The following is a 20,598-nucleotide window of genomic DNA, read 5'->3' as shown; positions in this document are numbered from 1 at the left end:
AACGTCATTTTTCATAGGCACTATAAAAAGCTTTAAATTCTATTTATTTACTTTGTAAGTTTTGTAAGAATTACTTTGCAAATTATTTATTCAAGATGAATATGTTTGTTTACCCAATAAACAAGTAAACATAGGATATTAAAAAACAATTAGTACATTCATAATTACATAAATTTGCTAAAATTATGAATATCATTTGGAAAATATATTTTTTTACTTTAGAAAATGAACATTTGAATCTATTATATGCTTTCTTAATCTGTAATATTTACAGGGATCTAATGGTTAATAGCCGATAAATTTATGCTCGTACAACGGTACATCTCTAATGATGATAAACAAAATTACCCCTTTTGTAGGTTACAATTAGTGTTCAAACGTTTGGACACTTAACTTATTGAACCAGCTAATCCAAATTTGATAAAAAGTCCCCATAGTTGCATCAGCCAACAAATGGGTTAACGTTTTAGGTTAATTAACAGAATTATCTACCTATTTATCTTTATTATTAAATAGACAGTAAAAGAAATAAAAATGTATCTTGTACTTTGTTATATAAAATGTAAAATAGATATAATATAATAACAATGTTTGTTTTGCAAAGAATGTGCTTTTTTAAAAGCGAAGATTTTTTTAAAATCAGGGTCGTTCCGTCCGTACATCTGTCCGTCCGTAACGGTAAGCTGTTTTCCTTAATTTAGGCATGTTAAAATTGTCCTATTGATTTTTTTGTATTATAATTCCTATAACGGTTAGGTACAATTTAGAAAGTTTAGATTCATTACCAGAAAGTCCATAAGTTCATTTAAAACCTACAGATTTTTACTTTTTTTACAAAAATTTTTCATGCGATATAATTATTCTAATTACATGATGTTATTTTTTGAAAACTGATTTCTACTCCTAGGACAACATAGTGCAATGTTATAAGCGAAGCTTATCAATAATCAAGTTCTAAAATGTTAGTATGTCCTTAAACAGTAACCTGTATTCAACCAGGTTTGCATCAAAATTACTGAAAATTATGTTTATGTTAAATTTATTCACTTATGATACTCTAATATCGTTAGTCCTATCATTTCAAACCTTCACTTTTATGGATGTTGTCACCCTTTTTTCTAAGCATATGTCAATATTTGATACAGATAATTATAGAGTAGATTTGCAATTGATACCCTGGTATGTGAGATCCTTTGTTCTGGCAAGGATTTACATAGTAGCTGTAAAAGTAAAGCAGATCTGTCAATCTTTACTGAAGGATTTCGCTAATCGCTAAACCAATATGGTTCTCCTTTTCGATGTAGCTTCTTATGGGTCCTGCGAAGGTTTATAACTATTTAGGGGGATGGTACCACCAACCTTCCAAGAATCACCCGTATAAAAAATGTCCCACTCCCCCCAAAAAAAACACATAGTTTTTTAAAGTTGCAAAGCTTGTTTTATGTAATCCAAATAATAGTTATTTCTCGCATCGTATTATAAACGGCTTTCCGAGGATATAGAATGTACAATTATGAGATTAAAACTAGTTTTTTAGCCCCGAGGTGCCGAAGGCACCGGCTAAAAAAACTGGTTTTAATCTTCTGATTGTACATTTCTATATTCGTAGAAAACTGGATATAGTGCGATGCTACACATAGTTTGTTCGTATGGATGAGAACCGGTTCCTATCCACCGGATTCGAATAAATACGAGAAAAGATATTAAAGTAACCTTTGTATTTCCAACAGAAGAAATTAGAAATAAACATATCTTACATAAAAACAAATATATTTAGTTTTCTCTATAATTATTTGCACTTTAGATATATCATTTTCCTAAGTAAATAATGTACATTTTTTTGACAAATATTTTTATGACATGTATAATTTTCAGGGAGGTAGGTAGTATTCAATTAATTCATAAACCTCCATCCTAAACAACTCAGGGATCTGACAATGACCGATAAATTGATGTACATCTACAATTTTAAAACACAAAATTACCCCTTCTATATATATTAAGATTAGTGGTTGAAACGTTTGAACACTCAACTTAATAAACAAACCAATGAAAATTCAGTAAAAGTCCCCAAAGCCAACGAATAAGAATACGTTATTGTAAAATTTTAAAGACTTTCTGGGAAAGATTCATTTACTGTCCATTATCCCATCCCCGAATCCCTGAAACTTTTTTATCATCATCTGTTTGCTTTTTAAATATTGTAATAAGAAGTATTCAGTCAAAATAAAAATGTTGTCAAGCATCGTTGTTATTTCACTTCTAGGTAATTCTGTTTAATATTTATTTATCGCATCGTATTAAAGTCAGCTATCCGTGGATACCAAAACGATAGATTATAGGATTAATTCCAGTTTTGTTAGCCTCTAGGGGCTAAAGGCCCGGGCTAACAAAATTTAAATTAATCTTATGATTTTTCATTTTACTATACGTAGAAAATTGTCTTTATTACGATATATACGATACATGATTTTTCGTTATGGCTGACAACTTGTTCTAATCCAATGGATAATAATCGGTTTTGAAGCCATACTGGAACATGCTTATCTTTATTTTTCAACAATTTTTATACTTATTTTTTATGGAAGATAAAAAAGTATAAGGTTAATAACATCGTTTGACATTGACATTAGTTTAAACAAATAATCACTTTTACAGTATGACTTCGAAATAGATTAATATAAGCTGGATTAAAACCGGTTGCCATTCATACTGAAAAATCATGTGTAGCATCGTATTAGAGACAATTTTCTACGAATATTAGATGAAAATCTAAAATATATCTAGAATTAGCGGCTACACCCGTAGAAGCCTAAAGGAGAACCATATCGGTTCAACGGTTAGTGAGATCCTTCGGTACACACAGACACACAGACAGAGATCATTTTACTTTATTGTAATATCTATAATACAAAGTAGAATGATGTTTGTCCTTTCGTCCGTCTGTCCCTTAAGATATCGGTAACCACTGAACCGATCGGATTCTTATTTTCAGGGAATATACCTACTGTTCCTGTGGTGGTTTTAGGCTATTTTTTGGGGGGTGGGACACCCCAAACCCCCCCAAAACAAAAAAAATCCCCCTGCCATTTTTTAAAATTATTTTAAATAGTGGTGGAGTGCGGGCTCTCCAGGTAATAAAAGATGTAATTATACCTCTTTGGTCAAAGCCCCTAGACGCTAGGGGCGAAGCCGCTTGTATATTATAAAGTCAATTATATAATCCATATTTATTTTAGTGACATCATCAGCATGTCTACCAAACAAGACATATTCATGGTAACATATTTTTAAATAGCACAGGACGCTTTTTAAAGTGCCCATAAAAATAACGTCATACTTGCCTTTGATTACCATTGGTCCATTAAAATGTTTACCGGCCTGCTATTGGTAATTTAGCCTGTGTATTGGCTTATCCTTATTAATTAGTATTGTATGACGTCATTTATTATTGTCACTATAAAGAGCTTCAATGCATAGCTACTTTATAATTTACTCGACTTTTTGTTAAAGGTTTGAAAGTCCTCTTGTTATGTAACAGCAAAACCAAATAAAACAATTAAAAAAGATGATTTATAGGAATTAACATAAATTTTAAATAAGATTAATATAAATTGAACTGTCATAGAACTGCATAAAAATTTTATTTATCTATTGTTAGTATAAATATTAAAGCTACAAGTGTTAAAAAATTGTAAATATTATATTATGACTAGCTGTTTGATGTAATATAGTACAAAACTAAATATAATGTGCATACATTTTGTGTAGTCATATTATTTTTTTCTTATATTAAAATGTCCGTTTGTCTGTCAGTGCCGGATGGTAAGTGACTTTCTCAGCTGCTGTTCCAAAGATTGATAGCTTAAATTTATTTTGAAAATTTTTCTGATCTACTCTCTATTCTTCACAGCTCATAATGTCCGTCTGTAATGCTCTAGGGACATAAAATACTGTAGAAAAAATAGAAGCTCTTTATAGTCAGGAATAAGATATAACCAACAAGCAAAATAAATATAAAATAATATTTGGGGGTCAAATAGAGAGGTCGTCAATTTTACGATGTGTTGCCCCACAACGACAGCTGAAAAACACATATAGGTTTAATGATTTTTTTTCCATATTAATTTCATCCGTATAAGCTTCTTTGTAGTGCTCATAGAAAAGGGGAAAATTTTAAAAAGGTTTGGTCGAAAAATTCCGAATTAAGTCAGAATAGAATAATGGGCTATTCTAAAATGACGTTATCGGAATACTTTTGCCATAATTTTTAAAATGTATCCCCTATAAAGCACTATGAAAAGCTTTGGAAAGACAACTGACATTCATAATGAAGATTCCTATGACAAATGAGCAAAAATATTTTTGTTTCATAGATGATATATTTAATAAATGTCTGAAGTTCCAAGATGAATGGGAGCCTACTCTATAACTCATTTTGTATGTCCGTTCCTAAAATATAAGATATTAGATTAGGAAATTTAATTAGTTTGATGCTCTATAAAAAAATGTATATGTACTCTTTAAAGTAAATCTAATCTTTATAGGCTTTAACTCTTATGGATGTTGTCATCCTTGTTTAAATAATTTTTGATAAAATATATTGTTTAGGGAATATAAAGGATCTGAATCTTGTGTTGGAAGATGTGGAGGTAGGAGTTATAACTCAAGGTTCATAAGGGATAAGACAATGGCCGATAAATTGATGTACAACCACAATGGTGATACACAAAATTACCCCTTCTGTTTAAAAAATACGGAAAAGTAGCGTCTTTGTTATTTAAATGTTGCAGTAAAGTTGGAGGGAAGAAATGAAAAGCAAGGACAGGGAAATGGATGAGAAAAGAGGAAAAGAGATTTGTAACCAATACAATTGAAATTATGGATGAGTGAAAAAAGTGAAATATCTGCACTATTTAAAATGAAATGGACAAACAGAAAGACAAAAGGAATTATAAAGTAGCATAAATTTTAAATCAATACATTTTTCAGATCGTTTTGATTCCTCCATGCCCTGTCAGTGCAATGAAGCTTGTTTTAATCATAATGACTGCTGCTCTGATTATTTGGTGAGAGTTTTGGCACGAGCAAATCTTTTAATTAGATAGACTCACAATTTGTAATTCAAGAATTTGACTCACTTTTTATGGACCTCTGTAAAAGACTGAAAGTTTGCAAATATATCTTTATGTGAGATTTTTGCCATACAAAAACTTTCTAGTTAGCTAAATTTGTACATACTTTATTTGAACTATTAGTAAACAGTGAAGTTAAATGTTTTTTAAAGAAGAGCTTTTCTTATATGGGGTTAACATTTCTTGCACATTTTCCGTAAAGTTGTGTGTAACCGTTTAGTCAAATACGCTTATCAAGTCAAACTTTTCTTAATTATGCAATAAAAGTTACCCCCTTTATAAGAAAAGTTGTTCTTTAAGAATATATAAACTTACAAATAGTAATTATGCTTTATAGGATGTGTGTTCAGAGTCCCAAGGTACCTGTGCTGGAAGATGCAAGTAAGTATTTATTTTTATTTCCATCCTGTAACAATAAAACAGAATATTTTTTTCTCCAGTTTTTTTTAAAACAAATTTATATCTGCTGGATTGGAACTGGTTCTCAGCCATACTAAAAAAAACACTTATAGAATTAATTTTTGGATCTACTGCAGTTCATGGTAAAATATTGCTGGTAACGATTGCTTCCTGGTTCCTGGCAATATTACAAGATTCCTAGATCTAGCAGCTCGCATATTCCGCTAAATCCTAGGTTCCTGTTAGCTGGCAATCTGCAAACTTTCCAGGTTAACAGCAATGAGAGAAGATTACTGGCTTACAGGAGTTTTTACCCCATACCCCTTATCACATTTGCTTAGGGGGTAAACAGCAATGACTAATAAGGGAAAGTTGCTTTAAGTATTTTATTAATAAGGTGGGGGAAGGATATAGGAGAGTTGGATCTTTACCTATAAATTTAACTGTTTCTATCTTCATATCCAATTTCGCGCCAAAATTTGGGCGCTCCTTTTTATTTTTATAATATATATTGAAAAGTGGGGGAGATAAATTCGTAGTTATCATCATATTAATAAATTAATTTATTTCTAATTGAGGCTCTGTAATCAAACAGTAAAACCAACGAACTTTAACGCCTATAGAATGCCAAATCTTAATACTAGTTTCTATAACCTAAACTAACCTAATTATAAAAAAGTGCCGCGGCCAGGGAGGGGGGATAAATTTTTAAAAAAAAATTCTATGAGGATAATACCAACAATTCTAGCCTAAATCAACAAAAAGAGTGGAGCAATTTGACGTACAGACCATGAAACCATGTAAGTAAATAGATTATGGCGGGAGATTTTTATTTCAAATTATTCTATTACCTCCCTTTTTTAGACTTTCAAATTTAAATCAATAAACCTTTACACACATATGATTAAATTCGCGCCAAAATTTAGTAGCGCGAGTTATTAAATTCAATTAACGCCATCCCCTCCTCTTTTGAGGCTTTATAAACTTTACGTGAAAGTTTAACACTTTCGCGCAAAAATTTGAATGGCATTTTTAATTTGTCTTATAAAATACGGGGTTCCAATTGGTGGGTATTCGAGTTAAGATACCGTAACCTCTTGACAAAAAAGCTAATTGGTTATCCATTTTTAAATTTAAATCTCTGATACTTTTGGCGGGTGTTTTAAATTAAAATTATCTTCCCTCCTTTTTATGCTTTGTAAACTCAAGCAAGCAAGGTTGACAATATAATTCTCAATTAAGATCTCACTAACCACTGATTCCATTGAGTTCTTCATTTTAGAGAAGCTTCACAAGGTCCCATGATGGTTTTAGGCTATTTTCTGCCCCCTTTCTATCAATTTAAAACGGAGCCTCATGATGCTAGGGGCGCAACTGCTATAATCCTTATACTAAAGTAACAGGATGTTTGTGTGTCTGTGTGTCTGTACCGAAGGATCTCGCTAACCGCTGAACCGATCGGGTTCTCCTTAACAGGGTAGCTTCTCATAGGTCCCGGCAAGGTTTATAACTATTTTCTTGGGGGGTGGGACACCCCCAACACCTCCCCCCCCAAAAAAAATACCTTCCCCCCTCAATTAATACAGAGAAACACCACTACCCTCCCACCCCCCAAAACATCAGACAAACATGCCAAAATCTTATCAACCTCTAATTGTGGGGTAAGTGTAATAAAAGTGAAATGGGAATTAAAAAGGGAAATATTGCTTTTTAACAGGAATATTTCAAACATGGCAGTGGCCAGGAATATGCATAAATTGCTGGCAACCAGGAAAGTTAAACATTGGTAGCTCCAGAAATATTTCTTGTTATGCTAGATCCAGGAATCTTCTAACATTGCCAGGAAACAGGAAGCATTCGTTACCAGCAATATTTTACCATGAACTGCAGTAGATCCTAATTTTTTAATGAATACTAAAGGAGTCTTCAAAATTTTATTTTCAGAAGAAATTTTTTTTGAATTTGTGCTTTGAGAGGGGGAATTTTTTTCTAAACATTTCTTCCTGGACCCATGAAAAGCTTTACCTTTCAGGCAAACCATAGCGTTTCGGTGGTTAGAAAGATCCTTTGATAAACACAGATCTGATAATCAACCTGATAATATAATAATTTACTATCCAATTTTCAGTACTGGATTAAATCCCTCAGAGCCATGCCAGTGTAATACAGCTTGTAAGAGTCATAATGACTGCTGTCCTGACTATGATGACCTTTGCAATGGTGGTGGAGGTTAGTTTTTCATAGCAGAGATTCTCCATAACTCAATAAGTCCATTAAAAAACTTACTTAGTCTGTTGGAAAATGCTTTTGCTCATAGCAACCATATTTTATTCAAGTTAAGAAAGGACTGTGTAACCTAATGGGTAGTTGTTTGAAGCTAGTAAATCTTCACAAGTCTAGTTTTTTTATTAATAAGTTATAACAAGTTATAAGGCTGTAGGTTTTAATTCCTAACTAAGATGTAATGATCACTTAAGTTACCCTTATTTCAATCATTTATATACCCTGAAATAAAAAGAAAATGTCCTCTATTAATAATTTTGATTAGGTGATGGTGTCTCAGAACAAGATATGATCCAATTAGGAGAAACTTTATATGAGTAAGTTATAAAACATATTTAAAACAGTGGCCTATTATTTACAATGTATTGTAGCTTTTCTAAATGTGCCATATATAAGTGTTATAAAACAAGGATGACAACACCCATAAAAGCGAAGCACTGAAACGGTAGGACAAACGGACATTAACACTTGTATAGAATCTGAACTGAAAAATCGGAACATAAATGTATAAATGTCGAATCAAAATTGTAGGTAAATTTGTTGAAAAACTGCTTAAAACCAGGATAATGTTTATGGACATACTTACATTTTTGGACTTGATTATAGAGTTGCTTCGCTTATAATATTGTTCTTTGTTGTCCCAGGAATCAATATACCAAAAATCAGATCAAACGGATAATTAAAACACTTGAAAATTTGTTGTTAAAAAAGTAGAAAAATCAACATGTTTAAAATAAACGTACGGACATTCTTGTAATGATTATAGAGTTGCTACGCTTTCTAAATCGTACCCAACTACTACAGGAATCATCATGCAAAGTTTGAAATCGATAGGACAATTCTAACATGTCTAAATTAACGAATAAAAGCTATCTATCTCGGACGGACGGACGTACGGACGGACGGACGGACGTACGGACGGACGGACGGACCGACCCTAATTATAGAAAAGCTTCGCTTTTAAAAAGAGAGAGAGGGGACAATGGAATGTTTTTACACTAGTCCCCAAAGTTTTATGATAAAGTTTTCCAGTTTCCTATTTTTTGGCTTAACAACTTTGGGGAATTTTAATGAATTTTAAATGGTTCTGCTTGGTTTTTTAAGTTGAGTGTTCAAACGTTTAACCACAAATTTTAATCTACAGAATGTAATTTTGTGTGTAATCATCGGGGATGTACATCGATTAATAGACCATTGTCTTATCCCTTTCGATCCCTGGTTTATAATAAAACTCTTTTTAGATTGGATACCAACAAAGTTGGAAACCTGATTGAATTGAACTATGGTTGCACAACAAACAATGGAAACTCCAATGTACGATTTTATATTTTTATGTGATAAATCTTGGAAAGCACATTTTAAATGAGCTATTTCTGAGTTAAACCAACTGACTGAAGTTTTTTCTCTTGGTGTTTATTATATTGGCAATTTTATAAACAGCGCAGCTGCTTAATAACCAAATAATGTCTGTGTGTCTATTAGTAAAAAAATGATTTAACATCTTGGTTTGGTAATGAATGTTTAAGATTTAAAAAACAAGTAAATTAATGAAAATTAATTAATCAATTATCAAAAAGAAATCTTTCAATTCAGATATTAATTTTCAAAAACTTAGGTCAAGTTAGAGGACAATGGATTGTGAATTATACAAGTACCAAAAGTAAAAGGAATAATTTTGTCCATCCTTTGTGGGTAAATGCATCAATTTATCGACCATTGTCATATCCTTTAAAATTCCTGAATAAACAATTATTTCCACTACAATTGAAGGCGCCCTTAGCCTATAGTGGCTCTACAGTAAGAAAGAAAAGTGCCTAGAACTACCCTTAAATGTATAGGCTCTTCTGAAAGTATACCTCAATCGGAACAGCTATTTTAAGATTTTTTCATTCAAACAAGAAAATCTTTCTCCTTTTTCATAAAATAATAAATAAAACGTTCTTATTATTAACATCTGAATAAAATTTTAGGATTGCTCCCCAGATGATCTGTTTGTAAGTGTGGATCCTTCTATCAAAGACATTCCTATTTATAAGTAAGTTATTATAATATTCTAGGGGCTTAGTAGCCGCTTTTAATGCCGTTTGGCTGTTCAATATTACGGAATGGTTTAACTTAGGTAGACCAATAAGAGACTTATTTTACAGATAAACAGTAAATTTTATTGCGGCTTGTAAAGTCTTTCTTTTGGCTACTGAGCCTGAGTCTAATTAGCGGTTGTTTTTACGATTTTTTACACCTCACTTCAGACAAAATGGAAGGTAGTAAATAGTTAAAGGGGTGTATCAGCCCACCTAAATTTTACTAGACTAATGGATACTCTTCTGCAGGCTTCTGATCAAGACATAATAAACAATTTGTTGAATTCAGGAAGCTCGCAGCTCTGTATGACAACTATAACCGTGATGTCAATGTTGTTGAAGACAACACACAGCAAGAACAAGATGAAGAAACTGAATTCTTACAGGTTTTAATTTTTGTAGATTTTTCATTTAAATTTTAATGGATTTTTCTGTTGCATTAAATGTCGTCTTCGACATTTGATTTTTCTCCACAAATAATGGAATTTATAGGAATACTTAAACAAGAATAATAACATACATAAAAGAGGAGTTTATTAGCCTTACAAAAAAATTTCCACAATTATAATTTAATTTAGGCTGTTATGGATTCCGATGTCATGATGGCTACTTATGAGTTTTTATTAGACAAAGGTAACATCATAATACATTTTCTCGTATTCATTTGAATCCGGTGGATAGGAACCGGTTCTCATGAATACGAAAAAACTATGTCTAGCATCGTATTATATCCAGTTTTCTACGAATATAGAAATGTACAATCATAAGATTAAAACTAGTTTTTTTAGCCGGTGCCTTCGGCACCACGGGGCTAAAAAACTAGTTTTAATCGTATAATTGTAAATTCTATATCCGCGGAAAGCCGTTTATAATACGATACGAGAAATAACTATTCCAGTATTGAACCGATTAAGATCATCTGGATTAGAATCGGTTCTCATCCATCTTGAACAATCATTATAACATCGTTTGCAGAGAATTTTCCACGCACGTTAAACAAAATATTTTACAGGGAAGCTTTATAAATTATTTGGATGGTTTTAGGCTATTTTCCTGATCTCCTTCGCTCTCCCCAGAGGATAGAGGCGAGGCAACTTGTAAACTTTTAAGGAAAAATTCATTCTAAAAATCTCGCTAAATAAGAACAATTTAACTTTTAAAGACGTTATTAAGACCCTATATAACATGGATAATATGTTTAGGTGTTTTTAACGGCGACTACACAGCTTTTGAGGACAAGGTTCGAACCCTGTGGTTCCACATGTATGAAAGGGCAAATGGAAAATTGAGCTCCAGTGGATTTGAGCATGTTTTTATTGGTAAGTTCTTTTCATAACACATGAGCGGTATTCTATCCTATTCTATAAAGTAACTGTAACTTAAGATTCCAATACCTGCTGAACCGATTGAGTTATTTATTTTATATAAGCTTTACAAAGGTTGAAATAATAATATTTAGGTGAGATTTTTAGGCAATTTTTTGCTTACAAATACAAAGCAACGATAAGTTAGTGCAGCTGCTAGTAAGGCTCCATTTTATCCGTTCTTTTGACGCCCTTTTTTCAATAATAATTATTATGACACTTGTTTAAGATAATTTCGTTCTTGTATGTTAAGGTGTAAAACATAACAAAATGTAAAATTATTTTATTCTATAGACTAGAAAATTGTACGTTTGAAACAAACGAAAAGACACCGGTATTCAGTAATGTATATAATTAAGGAATCATTATTTCTTCACTTCATTAATCTTTATGTTTACCTTTCCTCTTGAGATACAGGCTGATCTGAATGCTTTTACAATGGCTTTGGGGATAGTTTAAGGGCCGAAAGCCCCTTTCCTGACATTCCTGGCACTCTCCAAGAGGCTAGGGGTAAAGCAACCAGTTCTCTAAATAAAGCGATTTGTTTAGGTGAAGTAAAGAACGGTGATGTTGGAGGCTTCCACAATTGGTTCAGGTACACAATTATTATCCATTGGTAACCGCAGCTTTGTTTCTGATAGCATTTTACAATCTTCACCTACAGCCAGCCGTATTCTTAATCTAATAATGTGAAAGAAATGAAAAAATATGTACCAGGATCTGTAAAATGTTTCAACCAATGAGATGTCTTATATGTACCTTTAGTATTATTCCATTAACTGATTTAGAGAGTATGTCTAATTATAGTTATATCTATTTATAGATAGTATACAGAAGAGGCTGCAGTCAAGATGAACTACCTGGGTCACTGGAGATCTACAACCATTATGATAATTAACTATTATGTTGAATAGATGGTACACAGAGGAGGCAGCAGGCAAGATGAACAACCTGTGACACTGGAGATCTACAACCATTATGATAATTAATCATTATGTTGTATAGATGGTACACAGAGGAGGCAGCAGGCAAGATGAACTACCTGGGTCACTGGAGATCTACAACCATTATGATAATTAATCATTATGTTGTATAGATGGTACACAGAGGAGGCAGCAGGCAAGATGAACTACCTGGGTCACTGGAGATCTGCAACTATTATGATAATTAACTATTATGTTATATAGATGGTACACAGAGGAGGCAGCAGGCAAGATGAACTACCTGGGTCACTGGAGATCTACAACCATTATGATAATTAATCATTATGTTATATAGATGGTACACAGAGGAGGCAGCAGGCAAGATGAACTACCTGGGTCACTGGAGATCTACAACCATTATGATAATTAACTATTATGTTGTATAGATGGTACACAGAGGAGGCAGCAGGCAAGATGAACTACCTGGGACACTGGAGATCTGCCACTATCGGACAAAATGAGGTAATTATGTTGAATTTATGGGACAAAATAAATTATAAAGCAAGCTAAATTGATAATAAATTGTAACCCGGTCAAATTCAACTAATATATTCTAAAGGGATATGGATTAGAGTTCACCTATATTTGGGATGGAGTTCAGAAGCCTTACGGTTCAATGATGATTGGTAAGCGGATACATTTTTACTAGGGTTGGGCCGGATATCCGGTCTGGCCGGTTATCCGGTTATTTTCAATATCCGGCCGGATACCGGATATTAAAACTATCCGGTTACATAATATACGGCTTATTTTTTACGCCTGATATCCGGTTATCCGGACGGATATCCGGTTAATTGCCGGATATCGAACGTTGGCCAGGTATCCGGTCGGAACCGAATATCCGGCATTATAAATCTGCCGGATATCTGGTATCCGGCCAAAAAAGTATCCGGCCCAACCCTAATTTTTACAAATACATATATTTACAATATGTAGATACATCAATAGGTAGATCAATAGTTAGACCAATAGATTGCTAGATTGATTTATGATTGACAATAGAAAGGTGGCTCAACACGTTGATTAATATATAGAACCATTAATTAAAGATAGATTCATAGTAAGCTAGATAGATAGAAAGATTGATATATTGATTGATAGATAGATTGTTTTATATATAATAAATCAGATATCGAAACCGATTAATATCCGCTGGATTATATCCGGTTTTCTACGAATATAAAACGTACAATCATAATACAAAAAAGATTAATCCCATGACTGTACATTTTTATATCCGCGGAAAGATGTTTATAATACGATGCTATAAATAACTATTCCAGGAACTTCACCTGAACTAGAGCTGTCCCTGTACACAGCTTGCCTGCTCACATTCCCAGACAAACATTGTCATGTCAGCTTGGGAGGAACTGATGTCTGGATTCAAACCTGGCAAGAATTTGAGGTAAATAAATTTTTTAAAATAACCCGCGCCCGTGGCTCAACACTTACCGCATCCGCTCGTCGTCGGAGAGGTGATAGGTTCGAATCTCAGCCTGACACTGCGTCATAACTAAAGACTGCTGCTGCAATGTCAGATGCACGACGACGTATATAGAGCAGGTGGAATGCCTTGGCCCAAAAACAGGCGCATCTCATTACCATGCACAGTTAGAACTTCTCAGACAAATGTTGTGCAATCAGAGGTTGGGCGTCAGTGGAATGTCACTTACCCTAATATCTACCAATGGGCATTAGAATAGTTCATCATATTACAAGCGGATGACTGCCTTGGGTTCTCTGGATGATCACCTGAAATCCAAGGAGAATCTCGCCCCAATTAGGTAATAGGTAAAAAAAAGTGTTTCTTATCAAAAACCTAGAGTTATAAATTAAATTTTTATTTTTCATAAACTAATCTAATCTAATACCAAAATGGCAATAGAATACCAAATCATACTGATTTTTAATGGGTTATATTAGACTAGCGGCTACGCCACTAGAGGCCTCTAGGGGCACTTGAGAAGGGAGGAGTTGAATTCGATAACCCAATTTCTTATTTTAGATTTTAAAAGAAAAAGAACAAAAAAATTGATGAGAGGGAGAATTCTTGTTTTTATCAAAAAAAAATTTTTTTTGGGTGGGGGGCGGGAGTATTTTTTCTAGGGGCGTTTTCTCTTTGGGAGGGTGGTGGTATCCTCCCCCAAATTAGTTATAAACCTTCCCGGGACCTTGAAGAAGATACCCTGTTAAGGAGAACCCGATTGGTTCAGCGATTAGCGAGATCCTTCAGTAGAGACAAACAAACAGACAAACACACAGACATCCTGGTACTTTATTATATGGAATTTTTGACAGAATTAGCATAAACGGAGGGGACATTGGGATGTTAACTACAGTGGTACCTAAAGTTTTATAATCAAGTTATCTTATTTGTTGGCTTAAAAACTTAAAGTCTCGGCCTTACTAGCAATATTTGTAAGAATAATTCTTGTTTAGTTGATAGTCGTTAGGGCGGTTTTACGGCAACACTTGAAAGACTTCGGGTTATATAATATATACACTTAACAATAATATTTTTTTCAAATGAATTTAAACAAATAAAAAAGTTTGATTTTTGTGAATTGATATTATATAACTTATATCTTTATCTTTTGTTAATTGTGTACTTGTAATCTTAGTTTTTATTATCTTTAAAAATTATATAAAACCTTTTTTTTATTCTTCAAATTTTGCATAGTTTTTATCCTTATTTTGTTACATGTTGTTTGCTAAAAAAACATTTTATCTAAAAAGTACTTTAAAGTTCGTATGTCCTGAAGAGTATTAAAAACAATATTTTGCATTTTTCAATATTAACCCTACAGTTTTAGGCTTAGAGTTATAAAATTAATTCAATTCATGCTGAAATTATGACAATAAGAAAATTTTAAATATGGTTACCTCCTCAGGCACTACAGCTCGAGACCTAGCCCTTGGGTAGAATTTTAATGGATTGATCACATGATCTCCTATGGGTCTGGTGCTCAATCTGTAGTGCCCTGGGGGGATGGGGAGGTGTAAATGGTTTGGATTTTTTAACACTCTCTAAAAGATAACTAAACCGGATAGATTAATTATAATTACATTCCTTTCCTGGATTATTATTAAGACAATATTTTCTATAAATATATATTATTATTATTTTGTGTAAATCAAGATAATAAGCATATTTTGTTATAGCTAGAAAATCAAAATAAATGTATTTAAAGTAAACTTAAATTTAAAATTTGCAGAAAAGACGTTCTGCAAATTATTATGATTATAGAGTTGCAACGCTTAATTTCCTTTCATTGTGCAAAGTATAGAAATACCAATAGCCGATTTAATATGCATTGTTGCTATCCGTTTAGGACATAAGAACGGATGAACCTACTCTTAATGGAGAATGCAGAAAACTTTCAATTGCATAAAATCACGAAATCTTTCTTATATTAAAAGGTTGCGCGATTTATTATTTGATTCTTAAAGATGAAAAGTGTTATCTTTAAATCACAATAATTCACTTTAAAAAAAAATTATTTGTAATAAAAACTAAAAGTTAACTAGATGCTTAATAAAATATAAAATCTTGTTTTTATATTTGAAAATAATTATTATGTATTATCTTTTTCAGAATGGAGTTTTGATGGTTGGATCCAGCTATCCTGACTTCTCTAAGCCATGATCTGGTTTTTATGTTATTCATAAATTTTATTTAATCTTATAAAATATATCATATCAAAATTTCTTTTTCATTATTATATAATAGTTATTTTACGCATCTTATCATAAACAGCTTTTTTAAATTTCTTTAAAAAGTCACAATACTATTTTAACTGTATTAAATCACAAAACCTCCTGTAATGTTAAATTACAATTATTATCCTTTTTATTTCAATTGTATTTTAAATTTTTTTTCTTTAAACATAATAGTTTTCTAATGAAAAATCTAGTGATTTAATAAAAAAAACTGACAAAATTTTAATCCACCTCCTATTTCAATAAATTGTTGTGACACTTTTGTTTTTAAGTGTTTAACATCTATATATTTATCGAAAAAAACGTACCAAAAATATGAATATTTCAAAAACTTCATGGCAACAACCAAAAAATAAATTATATGAAATTTATAGCTTCCCAAGCGCTATCAAGGTTGAAAAAACAAATGAAAACACACCTTTTATTTTACAACACATAAATTAAACAAGTTTGAAAATATCCCAAGTAATGTCCAAACAAATATATTGAAAATTAAATGATATAAAAATTCAAGGATATATGTTGATTACTTATCATTTGATTAATTTGCAAATTTCAGGGCAAAATTGTCTGAATTTACGTTATCACTGAGGCTTTAATTAGTATCAGAGCAAAAATATTGTATACAATTATATAAAGTAGTAAAGGTTTTTGTCTGATACTTAAGTTCTACATTTTAGGAAAGCTTCATTTTTTTTATTAAAGTCTTAGGGTGGTCTTAGTTGTTATTCCTTAACTCTTTGATTAGAGAATCTCAAGATGATACAAAGTTTTTCACTGCTTTTAATTATAGAGTAGTCACGCAACTAAGATCTATCTAGGGTGTGAAAGTGACTTTGTCCCCTAAAACTTTTCTCTAAACATAAAAAAATGTTCAGAAATAAAGTGGGGGAAATCTTCCAAATATAAATTACAGTTTTATCAATTGTATTCTTTTTCCTTATGATTAATTGGTCTTTATTACGAAAACAGCACTTTACCTAAAAGTTCTTTGTCGAACACGAATCCTCCCACCCTCTTTCTTTAAAAAAAAAAAAATATTGGAAGGGAATGTTTATTTCTTTGTTTATTTTTGATGGCAGGTTAGGTACTAGTTAGCCCCGCAGTGTTAGGGCACTGAGCTCCCCACATACACGTCCCTCAATTTTTTTTTAAAATAAGGGGGAGTGCCCCCTTACTGCCCTTAAAAACGTTGTTTATATTAGATATAAGGCCAATGGGGCTGACCCAACTTCCCAAAACTTCTGGTATGTTTTAATTATTTTTCCATTCAAACTTTTAACATCCCTTTTTAGCGAAGTCCCTGTTTGATACTGGCACATAAAACACTGCGGTTAGCCCATATTCTAACTCCTCTCTCCCTGCTGGAATTGTGTGTAAGATGTAAACTGTAACCTGATATCGCCTATGTCTATGAGAATTACAATTATAATCCACACAATTGGACAGAGTCCACTTACGAAATTTCCCTCATTTTTGGCTTTCCTAATCTGGAATTTATTTCAATCAAATCAGCGGACCAAACTTCAAATAAGTTTTGTTTGTAAGTCCTAAAATGAAAGCACACTGATGTTATTTTTTCAATTTATGATATTGCAAAAAGTCTACCAACAAAAATATGATTACAAATAGAAACAATTAAGATTAATTCGTTAGCTAAACATTTATTAGTAATTGTATTAAATATATGCAAAACTATTATTGAATAATTACACATGATATTGAATAGCAATCTGGTTGCACAAATTGTAAAATGCATTATCATTATAGCGATCCCTCCACATGTTGTCGGAGAAAAAGAGTGGGAGGAGTTTTTCTGGTTTAATTTGGTTCAAGATAAAAGATCGTCTGCCTATCTCCTTTTTTTATCTCCTTTTAACATGTTACTTGTAGGTTAAGCAAAGTTAAACATGTTACTTGTAGGTAGGGTTGGGCCGGATACTTTTTTGGCCGGATACCGGATACCGGATATACGGCTGATTTCAAACGCCGGATATCCGGCCACACCGGATATCCGGCCCAACCCTACTTGTAGGTATAGCGCTATACCTACAAGTAACATGATCTGTTGTTTATTGCATCATATTACATACAGATTTCCGCGGAAAGTAAAATGAAAAATATTAGGATTTATTCTAGTTTTGTAATTTGTTAACCATGAGGGTCTGAAGGACTGTGCCAATAAAACTGGTATGATTTTTATTTATAATTTGTAAAATATTGTGATATGACATGATACAGGATTTCTCAGTATAGCTCAGAACAGGTTCAGAACGGATATAAACCGGTTCCAAGTCTTACTGGAAAAATATATGCGAACGCATTGGGATAAAGTTAAAAATCACAAAACCTTCCTTTTATTAAAATAAGAACAGAAAATCACGAAATCTTTCTATCAACTCACTAAAAAAATCAGTTTAGTCCTGCGGCCCCTCGCGGCTATCAAAACTGGTTTTAATTTTATAATATTTCATTTTGGGAAAAAAATGTCTATAATACAATAAATAACTATTACTAGAAGGGAATTGTCCTACAATTGTTAAGCCTTACCCTCTTACACTTAAGAAGTAGAAATGGAAGGGGACCGTATCTTGATTTTAAAAAGCTCTATTTTAACAGAATTTAATCTTTCTAAATGTGTTAAATAAAATATAAAAAGTAAATTTAATGTATGAAAACTCAAATTAAACCCAATATTTATAACAAATAGATCTCTTTATCATGTAAACTGTAGTAACTGTAAGATGCATGTCTGAATGTCTCATGTCCAGTTTGATCACGGGAACGGTTAAACCAGCCAATAAACTAGTTTTAAGTCTATGTAGTCTTTTTTTGCAGGCACAGAAAAAAACTACATATGCCCTCTTATAATTTTATATAATTTTGATATTCTAAAATATATATTGATGGCTTTGCTTCTAGCCTCTAGGGGCTTTGTCTTAAAATTAGAGCTCAATCGGTTCAGCGGTTATCGAGATCTTAAGCTTCAGACATACAGTCAGAGGGCCATCGTTCTACTTTGAGTGCACAGTAGTTTATAATTAATAATTTTCTCAAATATAGTTTAATACCTACAGAGAGTTTTAAGGGATAAGACAAAGGGCGATAAATTGTTATGCACCCCTAAGTATGGTAAACAAAATTACCCCTTTTTAATTTATAACTATTGTATTATTGTGTACTACTCACATAAGATTTGATAAAAGTACCCAAATGTGAACATGTTATTAAAATTGGGGACCAGTAAAATCAATTCACATCTATTTTTCTTTGAAAATCCAAAGAAATAAATGGCTTAAAATTAATTGAGCAATATCATAACTAGTGATTTATTGACTACCTGGCACATAAAGCATATCAAAATCAAACTTGTTGTGGATTGTAAAGACAGATAGACATACATACATTCCAACTTTTTTTATGATGATAATATTTAATATTAGCACCTCAATGGCCATAAAAAGTTTAAACTTCCTGTGTGTTTTACTTTTACAAAGGGACACTTTGACATTCTAGCTTATGAAGATTCTTGTAATAATAAAGTACAAACTTAGAAGCGTTGCCACTTTATAAAAACTGTCAGATACCTTAACGTCAGCTTGGATAGTTTGATCTTAAACAATTTACTGTAATATTTTTTAACCTAAATCTAAATAACTGATTCCTAGTGCGATTAGACATTTTTTGACATTTCTATGTTTATGTCTCAAGAGCTGGTTCTTTTACATAAAGTATCTTGTATTCAACAGACGATGTGTTAATTATTTTAGATTTCAGATTAAGGTTTTTCTAATTAAAGTTTTGTTTCTTAAAAATCAAAAGAATAATTATTTTTGTTCATTATTGTTATATTTAATTAAATTTGCTTTTGCTGTTATTCTTATATCAAACGCTCCTAGCCTCTAGGGCATCTGTATCTAAAGGCAAGAGAGTGAGCAAAAATAGTCTAAAACCATCATAAGATTTGGAAAACCAACCCGACAGCGATTTGAAACTATTCTAAATCGAGAGCCAAACGGTTCAGTAGTTAACAATATTCTAACTGACAAAAAAACTTACTACTTTATTTTATAGGATATTGGAGGACTTTTTATTTAGAATTTTCTCATTTGATAATTCTATATAAAAAAACGAGTTTCCTTTAAAGTTTAGAAAATGTGCATTAGCAAAGTAATTTATATTTTTATAAATCATATCCGAGGGGATACGAGGAGAAGTTTTCATAAATATCATAGTTTTTCATGAGTATAGATAAGGAATAACAAACAAGGATGACAACTTTCATTAAATTGATATGAAAGTGAATGCAGAAAATTTAATACAAACCGCTGATATGTTAAGCGCGCAAAAGTAAATACTTATAATAAAGTAACAGGATGTTTGTTTGTCTATCTGTTTGTTTGTACCGAAGGATCTCGGTAACCGCTGAACCAATCGGTTTCTCCTTACTAGGGTAGCTTCTCATAGGTCCCGGGAAGGTTTATTACTATTTTGGGGAGGGTACCACCACCCTCCCAAGATAAATCACTAAAAAATCGATTTTTCTAAGCACAGACACTTCAATGCAACATAAATAGGTATCGTAGAGACTTATATAATATATATAATAATAAACAAGTAGCTTAGCTTCTAG

The 20,598-nt window shown here is 32.1% G+C and overlaps 2 protein-coding genes across 3 annotated transcripts in view; one reads left to right on the top strand and one right to left on the bottom strand.

Moving 5' to 3' along the window:
- Positions 1-20,598, bottom strand: part of Ubc7 (ubiquitin conjugating enzyme 7) — a 461,088-nt gene that overhangs the window by 323,319 nt on the left and 117,171 nt on the right. The gene's annotated exons all lie outside the window — the stretch shown is intronic.
- On the top strand, positions 2,176-15,953 carry LOC145332767 (uridylate-specific endoribonuclease-like). Its single transcript, XM_080177824.1, has 17 exons — positions 2,176-2,266; positions 3,240-3,279; positions 4,612-4,652; positions 4,993-5,069; positions 5,473-5,516; positions 7,663-7,763; positions 8,083-8,134; positions 9,059-9,131; positions 9,788-9,852; positions 10,188-10,284; positions 10,477-10,531; positions 11,101-11,217; positions 11,812-11,857; positions 12,632-12,707; positions 12,805-12,871; positions 13,529-13,650; positions 15,841-15,953. The coding sequence occupies exons 1-17, from the start codon at positions 2,233-2,235 to the stop codon at positions 15,889-15,891; spliced, it is 1,158 nt and encodes a 385-aa protein (XP_080033950.1). The 5' UTR covers positions 2,176-2,232; the 3' UTR covers positions 15,892-15,953.

The sequence above is a fragment of the Acartia tonsa genome, chromosome 11 (assembly GCF_053477335.1).
Source record: "Acartia tonsa isolate MP-2025a chromosome 11, ASM5347733v1, whole genome shotgun sequence".
Classification (NCBI taxonomy): Eukaryota; Metazoa; Arthropoda; class Copepoda; order Calanoida; family Acartiidae; genus Acartia; species Acartia tonsa.
This window is presented reverse-complemented; position numbering and strand designations above follow the sequence as displayed.

What these genes read in the sequence shown, in the direction of transcription:
- LOC145332767 (XM_080177824.1), top strand. Translation starts at nt 2,233, where the DNA reads ATGTTGTCAAGCATCGTTGTTATTTCACTTCTAG. An exon ending in CGTTGTTATTTCACTTCTAG is followed by an intron (nt 2,267 to 3,239) that starts GTAATTCTGTTT and finishes TATTTATTTTAG; the next exon opens with TGACATCATCAGCATGTCTA. An exon ending in CCTTTGCAATGGTGGTGGAG is followed by an intron (nt 7,764 to 8,082) that starts GTTAGTTTTTCA and finishes AATTTTGATTAG; the next exon opens with GTGATGGTGTCTCAGAACAA.